General features: G+C 49.4%; 1 protein-coding gene across 3 annotated transcripts in view; it reads right to left on the bottom strand.

The window, feature by feature from the left end:
* The window catches only part of TAF1 (TATA-box binding protein associated factor 1), a 38402-nt gene extending 23385 nt beyond the window's left edge, over positions 1-15017 (bottom strand). Inside the window, exons 1-22 of one of the 3 annotated variants that reach the window (XM_074276996.1) lie at positions 14545-15017; positions 13600-13717; positions 13381-13497; positions 12175-12288; positions 10685-10926; positions 9287-9508; positions 8658-8879; positions 8182-8383; positions 7609-7785; positions 6570-6697; positions 6371-6478; positions 6082-6255; positions 5750-5923; positions 5410-5514; positions 3959-4159; positions 3671-3812; positions 3397-3527; positions 2661-2741; positions 1589-1738; positions 1312-1431; positions 910-1085; positions 129-370 (exon numbers count right to left, since the gene is read on the bottom strand). In XM_074276996.1, coding sequence (XP_074133097.1) covers positions 129-370; positions 910-1085; positions 1312-1431; positions 1589-1738; positions 2661-2741; positions 3397-3527; positions 3671-3812; positions 3959-4159; positions 5410-5514; positions 5750-5923; positions 6082-6255; positions 6371-6478; positions 6570-6697; positions 7609-7785; positions 8182-8383; positions 8658-8879; positions 9287-9508; positions 10685-10926; positions 12175-12288; positions 13381-13497; positions 13600-13717; positions 14545-14787 — 3589 coding nt within the window. In that variant the 5' untranslated portion in view covers positions 14788-15017. The remainder of the gene's footprint in view (positions 1-128; positions 371-909; positions 1086-1311; positions 1432-1588; positions 1739-2660; positions 2742-3396; positions 3528-3670; positions 3813-3958; positions 4160-5409; positions 5515-5749; positions 5924-6081; positions 6256-6370; positions 6479-6569; positions 6698-7608; positions 7786-8181; positions 8384-8657; positions 8880-9286; positions 9509-10684; positions 10927-12174; positions 12289-13380; positions 13498-13599; positions 13718-14544) is intronic. The other 2 variants (XM_074276997.1, XM_074276998.1) reach the window with 2 other exon arrangements.
* Positions 15018-16501: the final 1484 nt, after the last annotated feature.

Genomic DNA, 16501 nt, shown 5'->3' with positions numbered 1-16501 from the left:
TCTGATTTCTCCTTCACTGAGCTTCACAGTCCAATCCGCCTTTTTACTAACCTTCTGGCTTCTCTAATCTCATCCCCCACTTTTCCTGTTGCGCCACACTCTGCCGCATATCACGTTGTGTTACGTACACAGTCCCTTTTTGTCCTTCTTCTCTTTCTTGCCCGTTTCCTTGTCATTGGCACCTTCCTCACCCAGTAGCATTCGTTGTAATTCCTTCCGCTCCTGCTCCTCCCGTTCCCTCGATAGCTGAGAACTGGTTTTCTTGTTCTGTAGCATATTCTCAATGTTCTTTCCCATTTCTTCAAAGTCGCTGTCCTCAGCTGAGCTGCTATCAGTGTCAGTTGACAAAATCTCAGTCGATGCCAAAACTCTGAAAGTGAAACCACCATGAAAACCAGCATGACAAAGGGAAAGCCCGACCCCGGCATAAACCAAAGGGCTACCATATTTTATCAGGCAAGTTAAGAAATGAACATCACTCAGGGCCACCTCCAAGGCACTAAGATGCCAGAGGGACTCAACCATAAAGACTGGAACTAGTCACAAAAAGCAAATTTGACAAAGTGCTGGAGGCCCGTGCCAGCTAGAGAAGGAAGGAAGCCAAAGGAGACCGATGGTAAATCAATCCTTCCACTAGGCTATCCCAAAGCCAAGCTAGCTCCCTTAGCACTACTCCCAGCCCCAGAGCCTGTTGCATCCAAAAGGATAAATCATCCTAGCCCATTCTGTCTCTTTGATGCCCCTTCTTGTGTCTCTCGGGACAGTGACATGACAGCCTTCCTACAGATGCCGAGTTGCTCAGCACTGGCCTCCTGCAGAACCTCAGCCTCTTGCCTATCCAGATACATTTCCGAGAGGCCCCTTCTCCCCTTTCCAACTCTGGCAGCTAACTGCATTTTAGCAACACACTTGTTCTGTAAGTCGAAGATCCGCTGACATTCTTCTTTATAACGTTCCTGATGTTCAGCCACCGAAAACCTTGACCCTCGGGCAAATTTACTCATGGGCCCCTCTCCAGAGCGAGCCTGTTCTGTTGACATGGTGCGCACAACATCGATCACTTCCCACCGAGACAGCTTCTTGATCTGTGACAACATGCACACACATATAACATGCACCTCTTTAAATCATTCTGGAAACAGGCTGAGGGATCGGAGGACCAAAGTGGCTGAAGTAGACGACTTTGGGGAAACTAAGCCTTGATACGTGTATCGTCAGCCGACCTACCTTAGGAATCCCCAGACTGCCCCTCACACCTGACTCCTGGCTTTACCCTCCACACAAAGCCCAGTCAGCCTCCTCCACACCAACCTCTTCCTCCGGCACACCAAATTTACGGAGAAGTTGCTTGGCATTTTTTAGAGAGAGGCGACGGAGATCTGCATCGGTTCCCGTGACTGTCTTCTTCACTGGCTGGGGTTCCTTATCATCCTATCTCAAAACATAAAACAGTGAGGAAACCCCAGAATATCCACTCTCACTACTAGCCTACCATTCTGAAGGTAGCCCTCTGGCCAAGCCTGCAGATAATGCCCCTCCCAGTAGTGTCACCTTGCACACGCCCTCACAGACATGGCTACAATCTCACCTTCTGTTGGGTTGGTTTGTTTGGAATCTTCACATAGGAGAAGCCTTCCCCACAACCTGTAGGATCTGCCACCCCAGTCACTTCCAGAAGACACTTGCCCTTCATGGCTGCAATAAAAGCCCTTGTAGTATTCCAGGGGGCAGTACGCACCTGGATTGGGAGGAGATTCAGAGTGCTAGTGGCACGGCCCATGGGAGAGTAGGAGAGTCTTTCAACTCCCCCCTCCCCGCAAAAAAAGAACTGCTCCTTTGAAAGGGCCCAGAACCGTTCTCCTTTCTCCTACTGTCTCAGTAGTGGGTTAACTGGCTGACCACTGAAAAGACTTGCTCTTCAACATTTAGAACTTCACCGTCGGCTTCCTCTCCTCTCCCGGTAGTCCTGGGCCACAGACTACCATCAACCTCAATAAGCAAATGAAAATGAAACGCCAAAGCATGTGTTCTTCTTGTAGTTGCTTTGACTTCCCCAAGTGAGCAGTCGGGCCAGATAGGCTGAACAGTTGTCTCTATCCCGAGACCATGGGGCCAAAGCCCACTACTTATTGACTATAAGGCTCCTCCTACTCTCTCCCCATTTACAAGACGTTTAATCACTGGCTGCTGAAATCATCTTCCTGACCACACTTGCTAGTTTAGGAGAAACTGAGGCCCAAAGAGAGAACTGCTTTGATGAAACTATGTGTCAAAGGTCCCGTGGTTAATTCCTGGTTCCAAGTTCTAGCTCAAAGACCGTTTTGTAGTTTTTCTAAATCAGCAGTTGCCTCTCTCCCCACTCCTCCCAGCCCAATTTCTCTCCTCAGTAAATGAATAGCACAGAACTACTTCCCGACCCATACCCTCGCTAACTTCCCTTTCCTGTTTCTGCTTGCAGACAACTTCCTTCTGCTCTGCGCTACAGACTGAACCAGTTTCCCAACCCTCATTTTCTTCCATGTGAGATGGCATCCCCAGGACACCAGGACACAACTGGGAAATGAGAAGGCGGATGGCAAACTGTCATGCTGGTTGCTAAGGCTGAAAACGGCAAGCAACAGTAGATGAGATGAGCTCCCAGGAATCAGCACAAAGTTTACCTCGTCATCAATTTTCATCTGAAAATCTTCTTCATTCTCTTCTTCAGGAGCAAAGAAAGATTTTTCCCCATAACCAGCATCCTGGAGAGGAAAACAAGTGTGGACAAGTCATCCAACAAGCATTCTCTGTCCTCGAGGCAGAAAGAAAGGCGGCCATGCCAGCCTAACTGTCTCAGGGGATAGAGCCAAAATGGCCTCCGTGGTTTCCCAAGCACTTATTACAGGCCAGCTAAAGTCAATAGATGCTCAAGGTCCACAGTGAAGATTGATCACTTCCTGGACATCACCATCCCAGTCTTAATTGAATTCAGTTCCTCAAAACTGAAGTCCTACTAGGCAATAAGGCAGCTCAAGACACCTGGTCCTTGCCTACTTGGGAAGGAAGAGAACTAGAAACCTATCCTGGGTTTCTTCACACTGTACCTGCAGCGCTCTGGCTTGCCTGATGGATGCTGGGAACAACCCACGAGTGACTTCACTGCTCACATAGCCGCCTTATCACCACCATCACTAAGGAGGCGCCAATCACCACCCAAATGGATAAAACAAGCCTTTTTCAGATCAAAGACACCTTCCCAATGTCTCAGAACACAGGAAGTACCTCATCCATTCAGAACCTTTTCTGGCCAAAAAAACCAGGCAGCATCCCCCATTCCAACCCTAAGTTTTCCTCAAAAGCTAAAAGAGAAGCAGAGCCCAGCGGTAGCTACAAGGAAGGAGAAGGTAGGGGAGTTACCTTCAAGCGCTGCTCTGCAGCTATCATGCTATAATAAGCACAACACTGCTCTGGAGACACCATAGCTCTGATCTCTTCTTCGGTGGGTAAACGGAAATCAGTCTTCAGCACCCACCAGTTTGAGTCCATCCCTGGAAAAAACTCAGGAGGTGAAATCTGACCTTAGATCACACATGCACAGCCTCTGGCAGGATGGCCAAGAGCCACAGAGTGCGCCTTGGACGAGGACTTCAAGGAAAGACATCACTGGCACAGATGCCGGCACCCCCCTTACCTGTGCGCTTGAAGTCGGCACAGAGTTTTAATCTCTTCCGGATGCTGCTTTCTGAGTGGGAAGGGAAAGCTTTTTTGATATCCTCCATACGGATCCGTCGGGGACGGTCTCTACTCTTCCAGAATAAGCGGTAAATGAAAACCTGCCGGTCAAAGCACAGATGAACAAACAAACCAATAAACAATCAAATGATCTTTTTGACAAATCTCCCAGGGTTCAGGAGGAAGGTGAGAAGCACCTGCCTCCTCTGGGCGCAGTCCCTTTCTGATCCATTCCCCTAAATCAGACCTGCAGAAAGTCTCGGATGTGAGTGTTGGCCCTTTTGGAGTTGGGACCAGGAACTTCAAACAAGGGGCACTGCTGGCCAACGACAAAGATATCGACCAGCTCCCGAATATAGTAACCCTGACGTGTCCGAATAATCAAGAAGTCTGTCTCTGGCATCTTATGAAGATAAATTGGAGCTCGAAAAAGGTTGTTCTCAAATGCCTATTAGAAAGAAAAAAGGAATGAGAAATGAGACCCAGAGAAGCACTAGATGAGGAGCCTGGCCAGAGAAGAAGCTAACCAAATGTCTTTGTTCTCTGGTCTCGCTGATGTCTAAACTGTCTCTAGCACCAACAAAATCCCAGAATGCCAAAAGAGAATAGAGAAGTGCACACAGTTCATGCTTAGTAGTCCATCTCAGTAAAGAAGCTCAACTATCACCTGTGTGAGAAACCTACCTCTTAGAGAGATGCACAAGGGAGCAAGCTACACTGAGATCAACTATCCCTGGAAGCCTAGGACCTTAGAAGTGGCTTTTAAGAACTACTAAAGGGGAAAGCTATTTAGCATGTCATTGTGGGGAAAAAAAGGCATGAAAGAGGAAATTAAACACAAAGCAGAAAGGGGGTGCCACAGTCCGAAAAAGGTGTTAAATGCTGGAAGTATATATACAGAGACAAAGGGAGGGATCGGCCTCGAGAGGGCGAGAAAAAGAATCAAGGACTAGCAGTGAGCCAGGAAATAGGTTGTAGTGGCAAGACAAAGTTAAGCCCACATTAGAAGGCCCAAGAAACAGAAGGAATGGCCAGTACGTTCAGGAGAGATGGTGAGACAAGGCTGGTGAGCACAGCGGGCCCCTGCAGCAGGGCGCACGAAAGGCTGCCTTAGAGAAAGCTTATACGTGCTTTGCAAAGAGCCAAAGGCAGTCCGTAGGACTGGAGAATGCAGATGGCACAGCTCAGGTGTGCTCCAAAGTGACCATGACTAACATAGCCAAGTTTCAATTTTCCACATGTAACAAATGCACAGTGGGGGAGGGGGAATGAGGATGGGGCGATTAGCCAAGACAAATTTATAACTCCAGGTTGACTTCTGTGTCACCCAGATGTTTCTGAACTCCCTCTCCTCACCTATGCTTGGGAAAAAAGAAATTCACTTTCATCTTAATTCTCAGAACATGATATTCAGGAAGAAAAATCTACAGTCTTAAAAAAAAAAAAAAAAAAAAAAAAAAAATCAAGATACTATACTCCTGATACAAACCAAAATTTGTTTCTATCATCCACTCAACTGTTGGCTACCCATGAAAATTTGAAACTTAGAGGTTCATTAGGTTGCCCTGATGACCCCATTCAGATCCTCCCATGACTGACCTTTCCTGCCCTGACTGGGAGCCATCTATTCTTTCCTTTACACAGGACTTAAAATAGAGGGGGCGGGGTGAAGAATGGGAAGGGGAGGGAATTTCTTACCTGTAAAAGCTGGCCAGGATGGAGAGAGCCCAGGAACGGAGACGTGTGGCAATAAACTGTTTCTCCATACTTACAATCAGGGGCTCCAGGATCCTTTCCAGGTTTCTAGGAAGAAAACAGACCCAGGCAGTGTGAGCAAACATAGACAGCATCCCTCCAAGTGAGCACAGAATCACACCGAGCCCCACAGGGATATGGTGAAGTATACATACACACAAAACCCACACACAGTTCTGTCCCCAAAGTAGCTCATGGGCTCAAGGAAGAGAGGAGGAACACAAATCTAGTTACCTCATCATAACATGTAAAGACAACAGGCAGATCCCCTAAACAAACTCACCCGTTTATAATAGTTTTTTATCTTGGTTGCCATGCCGACCTGCATCATTAAAGGACCATTTTCCTCACTATACTCGGCAAGAATCAGATCTCCATCTTTGCCTGTCAGGTCCTGGGGCGTGCGCATGAAAAACATCTCCCCACCACCTGAGGCCTGGCGTTCTTGTTCTCTCATCTGCCCAACACAGAGAAAACACAGGCCACATCAGAGCACAGGGCTGAGACTAGAACGCACTTCACCGCAAGCCAGAGGCACACCATCCTGGCCCCACCAATGGCTGCCTCAACCCTGCTCCTGTACACCTTCCCTCCCTCCCCCCAGAAAGGCTTTACTTTGGCTTTCTTCTTGATGTGTTTCAGCAAGGGCTGGACAGCATGGGGACCTGGCTGTGACAGGGCCCCAAAGGAGTACTTCTTCAGAGGTGGTCGGTGAAACTGCCGGAGTTTGACAGGGCCCATGTGGGTGGGAAAGAAGGGCTGCCGAAGCTCCACCGCAGGAATTGAATGCTGGAAGAGGCAACACACAGCCTCTGGCTGGAGAACTGATCCAGAGCCACGAGGCAGTCCCAAAAGACTGTCCGAGGAGCCACCTCTCCCTCCCTCCATAGAAAGTTGCTTTTACCTGGATGATGTTTCCTCCAAAGGTACCTCGAAGGCCCTGTTGCTTGGGGTAGTAAAACTCATCATTGGACAGGTTCCAAGGGTCCTTCACCTCCGGTTGGGACATATTCTGATCACACAGCAGCAAATGGCCATCACTCAGAGAGCTCCTCAAATGCCCAAAGATCCCCACGCCCAATCCCCCAAATCTCCTCACAGACCTGCTGGGGCTCTTCCTTAATAACTCCGGTTTTCCCCAAGAGAATTCGACTCTTCTTTAGAGAAGATTCTTTCTTATTCTCCTTTGAAGGGGAATTCGATGTTGTCTCTTCTTTTTCATCAGGTATTTCTGACAATCAAACAAAGATGACTCAGGAACACGGTCCAGGGAGATGGATGTAGTTCTAAGGGCCAGCCCCAGGAAAACACAGAATTCTCCCTCCCCCTCCCCCCAAACCCCACCCCACCTTCTGTTTACAGATGAGGAAACAGGTTCAGATAAGCAGAATGGCTGAATAGAAAACCACCTCTATGGTTTAAGGAAAAGCAGAAGTATTTTTCTGTGTTCCCTTACTGGGCTGATAAGCAGGCAGGGAATCCTTCCCAGATCATGGAGAGCAGCCCACTGTACGCACTGATCTTTGACTTCCCTCCAGAAAATCCCTTTCTCATTACCCTTAACCAACCAACCAGGTATTGTTCGTCCTTGTGTGTGTGTTTATGTAGACACATATTTTATGTGTGGACATATGACCTTATGTATATGTAAAAAGATTTTTCTATAACACATAAAATTATGTGAATACACATTTCACCACTACTCAAATACTTGATGTTCTCTCAAAGCTACCCTTGACAAACTAGGAACCATCAAGCAGACACAGCGGCAATTGTCGCCACTCCCCAGCTCACCTCTTTCTCTTTTTATTTTTGCGAGGCAATTGGGATTAAGTGACTTGTCCAGAGTCATACAGCTAGTAAGTGTTAAGCTGGATTTCAATTCAAGCCCCCTCCCTCCAACTCTGGGGCCAGCATTCTACCCACTGTGCCATCTAGCCATCCCTCCTCTTTCCTCCAAGTACACTCTATGGTTGCCTCGTCCAGGAAACCAGCCTGCAGCAAAGCAGGAAGGACTTCTCCCTGTACCTCTTTCTCCTCCCTTTCTCCCCTCCAGCACACCCTGGTTCTTTCCTGCCCTCAGATTCTATAAGTCAGCCACTCAGATGGGGAGAACAACACTGGTCGTGGCCACTGCCATACCCAGTATGAGATTCTCATCGTTTGGATCAAGTGTCAGGACAGGAGGCTCCAAGATCCGAGGCATGGCCAGGGCATCCCAGATTATGTTGTCCTCCCAGCGCCCATAAACCAGTTCTTCATTATCAATCGGGAAGATGGAATACCAAGGTTTGTCATCATCCAGAGTGGCAGTAAAACCTAAGATGGGAGAGGGGGGTCCTTAATAGCAGGCAAGTGAGGGATGGGCAAACGTTCATTCCAACATGACTAAGGGGAGATAGAAAAAGTCAATTGTGCCAGGAGAGTTATCTTAGCTGTCTGCCTGAGGAGAAATAAACACATCTCAGGTTGGGTGAAAACAGCATTTTTCACTTTTTATTTCCCTGCGAGCAGTTTGAAAAAAGATGAGGTGCTCATCACAAAGTGCTCAAACTCCAGACAGATTTCTCCAAGTTCAGGAACACACTTCCAGCTCAATATTTCGTGAGACAATAAAGCCTCCCCAGCACAGAAACATCCCAAGGGTCTCCAATCCCACCTTTCACTCCCCTGCCTTTGCTCCCCCCAAGCTCAGGGAGTCTGTGCCCCTCCCACCTTGCTGAGCATTGTATGCCATGGCATTCCTGGTCATGCTGGAGGGCAGCCAGCCCGCAAGGCTGGCCCGCTGAGGCTTTGTCCCCTTATGCTTGATGTCTTCCCCATCCCAGATGATGTCATCTTCCCAGTGGAGCTGGGTAACCATCAGAAAGTTCTCATCAGCCAGAAGATCCCCTGCTTCCTCCGAAGTGCCTGAATCCTGCATTAGTAGAGAAGACATCAGGACGCTGGGACCTGAGACCAATAGTGTGGACAAAGTAACCGCCCTGCCTTCAGGACCCATGCTGTGAGAGCATGCTCACAAGACACCCACGAGTTAAGGACACTCAATTTCTAAAGCTGGTTAAAAAAAAGGAAAACAGAAGTGAGCGGAGGAAGAGTGAAATTGGTAAGTGGCCAAAGATGGCCCAATGTGAGCCACATTTTCCAGCCTGTCCCTTTGCCCCCCCCTCCCCCACATCAAAGAACCTCACCTTCTCTGCCTTCTTTGGCTCTGGAGATGGCTGCTCTTCGGCATTTTTGAGTTTGAAGCCATAGTCAAACCCGCTGCCATCTTCAGGGACACCCAACATATCATACCACAAACGGGCAGGGCCATAGCGCCACTCCGCTACCTTTGGCTTGGTATCTGTAACTTTGTCTATGTCTCCAGCTGACTGAGAAAACTTAGACTCCACAGGAGCCATCATCGTGATCTACAGTAGAACAGGGAAAGAGACGGAGGCCCATCTTTTGTTGAGCTTCAAAGCACCAAGTTCTATATGGGCAATGTCTTTTATGAATTAAGACAAAGAACCCCAGACTTCTTGTTGCTGCTGAGGCAATAGTCATAATGAAATGACTTTAAAGAATCCCAAGGAGAGTTTGAGCAAAAGATATCCTTGCCTAAGGGTAAGGATGGAAGAAGCCATGGAATGATGTTGCCAAGAGCATCTCACCTACTCTTCAAGACTCATCAGACCTTGAGTCAAGGTTTGCCCTCCCCCTATCATCAGCTGGAAAAGTCCAGCTGGAGAAGTCTGTAATATCAAGCCAAGATTCTCCACTGACAACTGTCAGGAACCTTAGCCCACTGGGGATGACTGGCCTCTACTGTGCCTACCTCATCGTCTGAAAGACACTGCTCTGGAGGGGGAGGGGGAGCATATTCATAGGACCACAGTGATGATTTCCTCTCCAACTCAGAGTCCCCTGAGCATTCGCTGTCCTGGAGCTGATCATCAGGGGTTAATTCTCGATATTTTCTCTTTCTTTTCCTGCGAGCACTCCGCCAAACAGACGGTACGTTCTTCCCTGGGCCAAAGAGACGAAGGAAGCGCAACACCTAGAACAGGAGGAGGATTGCTGCCTGACTCCAGGGCCACTGTGCTACCCGCCGCACAGGCCAGTTGTCCCGACAGCAGAGTCTCAAAGTCCCAGACCGAAACAGAAGCTTGTTGGGTAGAAGATAGTACCAAGGTTTACAAAGCCATAGGGGAAGAAGTCTGGGTTACTAACTGCTAGTCTGATCTACCTACAAATGGAAGGCTAAACAATTATACCACCCACTGCTATCACTGCTTTTCACAATGAATAGCGCTTAAGTCATTTCTCCCATCAGCCTATCCAGCTTCAACCATCCAAGAAGGAATTCAAAGTGAGCCCTGCTATTCTAGAAACGCTCCCCCTCAATTCCCACAGAGCACAGGCCACATGTAGCCCAAGACACAAAAACTCTTAGATTATTGCCATTCTTGATCCAACATCACGCACAGAGCTCTGCACCAGACCACGGTTCGCCACGTACTGAGCCACCCAACAGTGTAGGACCTCCGTTCCAAAGGTTGCATTTACAACAGCTGGCTTATTTTAGTCCCTATCATCCAACGCAAATGCTACTTTCATGAAGCCTTCCTTGTTTCTCCTGGGTCAGTAACTACCCTTCCCTTTGCATTTACGCCCCACCCCCACCCCCCAGCACTGATCTATCCCCTCTCTAATGCATATACCATAGAATCTTGGGGATTCCACCTATCTATCTTTGTAGCCCTTCCAGAGCATGTGAAAGAACAGCAGTAGAGGGGTGCAGAATGAGTCTTGGGTTCGTGATCAGGAGGCCTGAGTGAGTGTGAGCGCTGGCTCCGACACTTCCTGGCTCCAACTGATTCACCAAGGTTAACCAGTTATGCTCCTTCCCACTTCAGAGCAAGGAACAATTAAAGCACCATCCAAACCGGAGCAATTATAAGTTAGGTCACGTTACATATCATGACACTTCTGATAACTTATCACAGTTTTTTTTAAATTTCCCAACACTTAAGCTTCATGGTCTACAAAGAGGTAAGCAAAGAAATGCTTGGGAGGGGATTTTTTCATTGGTTTCCATTCATTCCTTGGAAGGAAAGTACATGATCTTCTTTTCCATGGCCTATGTGCTCAACTAAGTCTGAGCTCGCCTTCCTTTCCCTTCTCTTTCCACCTTCATATCACAGGCCTCCTAAAATATAAAAACCCACCATACCTTGCCTGGTCGAAACTCAGGAAAAAGCTCCGTGACACTGGGTAATACTTTTGTGGCATCGCGCTGCATGATCCCAGCCAGAGGTAGAGTGAGTGTGCCCTCCAGCTCCGCTTGCCTCGATTCCTGCGGACCCATATCGGAATCGGAATCGGAAGAACTACTGAAGTCTATCTTCTCTGAGGTCATGGAGGAAGAGGCAATAATAGAAGGCAGAATGATGCCATCTCCATCCTCTGATATTGCTGCAACAAAACAAAGAAGCATCCTCATCATTTAAAGCAAGGTGAGGTTCAAGCCCCACTTCAGTCAAGGCACCACTCACAGACAGAATTCCCAGTACTGGGACAAATCCCCAAACTGACCTCGTACCTGGGATCCCTAAGGCTATGGCCTAGAAGAGGACAAAATCTCAGCCATATCAACACAGCCCTCTCTGTAACCCCACAGAAGCCTGGGGAAGAGGCTGGAGCGGGAGAAAAGGTCAAGCTATTGGGGGGGGGGGGTCTCACAGGCTACATTACAGCCGGTTCTGGGCACCACTACCTATAGAATGTGCAGCAAGTTGAGGATAACATTGAAAATGCCCAGAAAGCCAGGCCTACGGGGAAAGGTTAATGGAATTTAGGATCATTTAGCCAACAAACTAAAGCCAGCAAAGAGAAACCGATAGCAAGATATTTCTACCAAGAGTGGATCAAGAAGAAATGGCTGAAACTGGGGACACAAAGGGCTGAAAGTAACTGTGAACTGCAATTGTTAGTGAAGGAAGTCAGGATTCTCCCAATTGCCACAGTCAGGGAAGGGAAAACAACTTAGTGACCACAGATGGTAATTAGAATTAATAATAGTCTTCATGAAGATTAACAAAGCATTTTACTATGCTAATTTGGTACAACTCAAGAGGTAGGTGCTATGATTATCCCCATTTGGGGGAGGGAGGGAGAAGTGGGGCGGGGGAAATAAACTGAAGGATCCAACCCCTCAAGTCCAGAACTCCATCATGATGCCTCTCTTGTCAAGGGTCCTGCTGGTCTGATAAATCTCTATATAACCCTCATCCCAGGACTCCTGGCCTAGTAAACTATTTCTTTAAGACAGACAGCCATCTGCACTGTCACGTTGACTTCAGCATACTACAAAATCATATCCCAAGTGTTTGAAAAGTCAGACTCCCCATATGGTGGTTAAGCTCTGGACATTTTGTGTGAGAGCCAGCATTATGTGAATAAAGCCCAGCAGGGCAGTAAAATAGTATCTGTACGTATGTGAACGTCACCCTGGGAGTTAAGAATGACTCCGTGATCTCTGGACCATACCAAGGTGCACACAAGCTACTGCTTGTGTTCCTAACATCAGTGTGCTCCTCCCCAGCAGTTCAGTTTTGTTAACTGGTACCTTTCTGCTCCAGGCTGGGCTTCAGACCGTACTGGCCTTGTCATTTCTGGGACAATACACCAAAGGATGAATGATGGCTTTGAGGCGACACTCACCACACACAGTAAGGTCTTGGTCATCCTTTCTCATGGATCCTGATGGGGGAGGCGGGGGAGGCATCAGCTTGGAATCGATATCTTCACAATCTGCATCATAATCGTCATCGTCATCTAAGAAACAAGAGAGAGCCCAGTCAGAATATCTTCCCAGGGTTGTTCAGAGCACCCCCATCCCCATGGGGCATCCTGTAGATCCTGCAGAACATGAGAGATGCAGCCCTGGCTTTGTGGAAGAGATGGGACGTTCACACTGCCAAACAGAACACTACAAACACATGCATGTAACTTTACTGGTGAATTACTGGTCTCACACTAACCATTTTACCTTCTCCCACCGCACCCCCCCCCAATCAATTCTTAGCCTCCCCTTTCCATCCCACATCTGTGACCTTATCTTTTTCCAGCTCTGAAATGTACTTGACACACCTTGATAGTTCTTCTGACCTGGATCTCCATAGCATCATGCTCTCCTGGGTCTCTCTGCTAACTACTAGCTTTTTTTTCTCCTTTTCTCTCTTTATTAACCACAATTGTCCCTCAAAGTGTAACGCTAACCCCACTGCTCTTCTCTCTCCCTGGTCACTCCCTTCTACCTATATCAGCATGCTGTTAATTTCCAAAGCCATCTTACCAACCTTACCCGATTCTTTGCAATTATTTGGCTCCTACGATCTACCTCGCCCCCTCTACTGAGATGCCCCAACAACTAAACTTGAAGATGTGCTTATAACCTCCTCTCCCTCTCTCTATCACCTGCTATCACTGACACACTTCATGGAGCTCTTTTTTTTTAATCCCTTTTCAATTCCCTCATCATCTTCAACGGGGTCTTATTTTTGCCCTAGGTTCTCAACCTTCGCAGGCAGTCAAAAGACTTTTCTTGAGCACCCACTATGGGCCAAGTACTTAACAAACAGTATTTCATTTGACCTCTCTGGGTGCTCAAGAGCCTGCTGATAAGGTACAAGAGATTACTACCATCTTCGCTGGGCAGTTATCAAACAGCAACAGTGTATCCACAACTTAACAAAATGAAGAATTAAATGCTTCCCATCTGGTGCCATAGTGACCATCAGGCTGGCTGGAGCTAAGCTGAGGAAGGCAGACCTGTGGGCCAGGGCCCAAGGGCTATGGCGGTAACTGAGCCCAAAGGCTGGGGCAACCACTGAGCACCAAGAGTGCTGGCAGCTTCCCATGAATCACCTGTGGGACAGGATGGCTGCAAGCTGGTCATGGCTTGATGATATCTTCGGCTTTCATCTTCTGCAACCTCAGTGATATCAGAATAGTCTACAGCATCTTCAGTGCTCTTAACCCAACCTAGAGGAGGAAAAAAAAAGAGATCACTGGAAGAAGCAACCCTGATTTCCCCATCATTCCTACCACCACAGCAATCCCAAATGCCCAAGAGCTCAATTTCACCTTCTTCATCCACAAAGACACCATCCGTTCCAGGCGCTTCCTCTTCACTTGCAGTGATTTCTGTGATCAAACTGCCAAGACCCAAAGCCCCAAGACCTGCCAAATGCTTCTTAGACTCCTGAAAAATGAGACCAAGCAGAGTTACGCACCCCTAAGATACCACTCTCCTACATTTTCAGCTGCCCTTCCTACTACAGCACCAAAACATATCCATCAATCGACAAGATACTTTTGGACCTGCTAAAGGAATGAACCTCTAGGGGGGCTGGGAAATCATCTTTTAATTCTATCCTACCTTAGGCAAGCCCTCCTTAAAGGTACAGTCACCATTTCTGGCCACCATACTCTAATGAGGGGAAAAAACTGGGAAGAATTCAAAACGGAGTGAGGACCAAAATAAATACGGGGAAAGAGGTCTGCATGCTCCAAGAAAGTCTATCAGAGAAATGGGAATGATTTCTTTTAGAATGCAGCCAATGGAATGGCGCCGCAGTTTACAAATCCTGGAGGAGGCAATGGTAAGAAGTGACTTTCCCCGATAACAGAAGGTAGAGGAAAACGTTTCATTTGAGGGAGATAATTTCTCTTGGGTGTGAGAAAGGCAGGTGAGAACCCTGTTCCAGAAGCGAGCACTTTTGGGGGAGGAGGGTCTATAAAGGGTCCCAAGAGCTCTCGGCCAGGAACATTCGAGAGCGGTTTTTGTCTGGGGCAGAGGGGGGAGGTCCCGACCCAAACGCTTCCTCGGATCCCAAATGTTGGGCTAAGAGGAGGCTCGACTGCTCGCTCGGCCAGCCCAATCCCAAGCCTCATTTTGACAGCCGAGAAAAGCGAGGCCCAGAGAAGCGGAGAAGGACCGGCAGGACTGAAGCGGTGGGGGTGGGGGGCGGGGCGCGGGGGTTGGGTCTCGGCAGGTGGAGAGGCAGAGCTGCCGGCCCGCGTGCTCACCTTATCCAGTATGCTGTCCCCTTCCAGCTGCCCAGCTTCATTGATGTTGCCAAAAAGAAAGCCGGCTAAGGAAAAGGGCCCGCCGCCGCCGGCGTCCCCATTCCCGCCGTCGCCGCTGGCGCCCCCATTCCCACCGCCGTTAGAGCTGCTGCCGCCGCCGCCGCCGCCGCTACCACAGTTGCCGCCGCCGCCGCCGCCGCTGCTGCCGCCGGCAGAGTCCTCGTCACTGTCCGAGTCCGACATGATGCCTCCTCTCAGGCCGGGAAGCAGCCGGCTACCACACACGCCAGGGACACAGAGACAAGGCGCGCGCCGGTATCCCGGCGGCCCCTCCCTCCGGAAGTTCGGGAGGGCTGAGGGGCGCACCGGAAAGGCCCCAGGTAGGCCGCGGAGGGCGGAGCGAGCCTTCAGGCGGCCCGCCGCGCGATTCCAGCCTCCGCTCCACGGGCTCTCTCGGCGCCAACTGATTTGACGCGCCCGGAGTTTGGCCCCGCCCCACCCTGCCAGTTTGGCCCCGCCCAGACGCGCTTGGCGCAGCCGCTCTAGAGACCTCCAATGGGAGGGAGAAGGGGGGGGAAGGGCGTCTCCGGGTCACGTGTAGGGCGTGCCGTCACGTGGTCTCGGCTCGCCCGGCTCGGTGGGGCCGCGGCGTCCTCTGACCCCTGCGTTCCACAAGTCTCTGGGGGGGGCGTCCCGAAGCCGGGGAATAAAGGCTGGCGGAAGCGGCGGGCCTCCAGCCTCGTCGTTGCCCAGAGGAGGAGAGGGTGGAGGGTGGCTAGGAAACTGAGGCAGGAGCGGCAAGCAGCCAGCTGGCTCAGTTTTCGAGGCGGCAGCCGCAGCCGCAGCCGCAGCCACAGCCGCCCTGGCCCTCGCCCTCAGCCGGCCCGTGCCCAAGCCAAGAGTCCTTCCCCTTAGCCTGATAGGAATGGCTACATTTGTATCGAGAACCACGGGGCAGCCGGTAGCAAGCACCCTCTTCACCTCCCAGTGCCCCTGGCTGGCCCTGGCAGCCTGCCTCCCCTAAGTACCCTGAACTGGCAGGCAGGCGCCCAAGCAGCCTGGTACGGAAGCCAGAGAGCACAGCCACGGAATTAGGGGAGTGGGAGAAGCGCCGGGCTTGCGGCTTAACCGCGCAATAGCTGGGAGGAGCTTCGGAGCCCACCGTAACCGTGGCTTGGTCTAGCGTACGTAAACGTCAGTAATTGAGAGCCCTGAGCGAGCGCGTCCTTCTTGGCACAGAAGGGGGCGGATGAGCCGCGGTTTCCCGACACTGTTGAATCGAAGCGTGCCAAAGGAAATAAATGGGGTCGATTTGGATGTGGGTTCTCTGGCCCGAGTTAGCTTATAAAGCAACCACTTTTTCGTTCTGTGTAGTGGTCCCTGGGCAGTGGAAGAAAGATTGGAGGGTAAAGGGGACTCGCTAAGGTTGCCAGAGGTGAAACTGATGTCATCGATGAGCAAGAACAAAAATAGGTGTTCCCTTAAGGGAAAAGAAAGGAAAGACGTGGACAGATGAAATCCACTAGGAGGGGCTGGAAAAACTAGGGGTAGGGGGGGAACGTGCAACCAACCTGTCGATTATACTTATAGGGTATTCACAAATTGGAGGTTTGGAACTTGGGGAGCAGCAGAAATAGTAAATGCTTCCATTTCTGACCACAATGCAATGAAAATGACATTCAATAAAGGGCCAGGGGGAAAAGAGACTAAAATCCAAGTGGAAATGAAATAATCTAATTCTAAACATTGAGCCGGTCAAACAACAAATCACAGAAATAATCCATAATTTCATTGGAGAGAATGATGATGATAAGGTACCAAAACTTTAGGGGAAGTGTTATATTTTTAAATAGCTACATGAATAAAATGGAGAAAAAGGAAACTCCTAACCAGGAAGGAAGTAGGAAGAAATCTTTGCAAGGGGAGTCCTAAGGTTGAGACAATAACAAAGCAGAGG

The sequence above is a fragment of the Sminthopsis crassicaudata genome, chromosome X (genome assembly GCF_048593235.1).
Source record: "Sminthopsis crassicaudata isolate SCR6 chromosome X, ASM4859323v1, whole genome shotgun sequence".
In the NCBI taxonomy this organism is placed as follows: Eukaryota; Metazoa; Chordata; class Mammalia; order Dasyuromorphia; family Dasyuridae; genus Sminthopsis; species Sminthopsis crassicaudata.
This window is presented reverse-complemented; position numbering and strand designations above follow the sequence as displayed.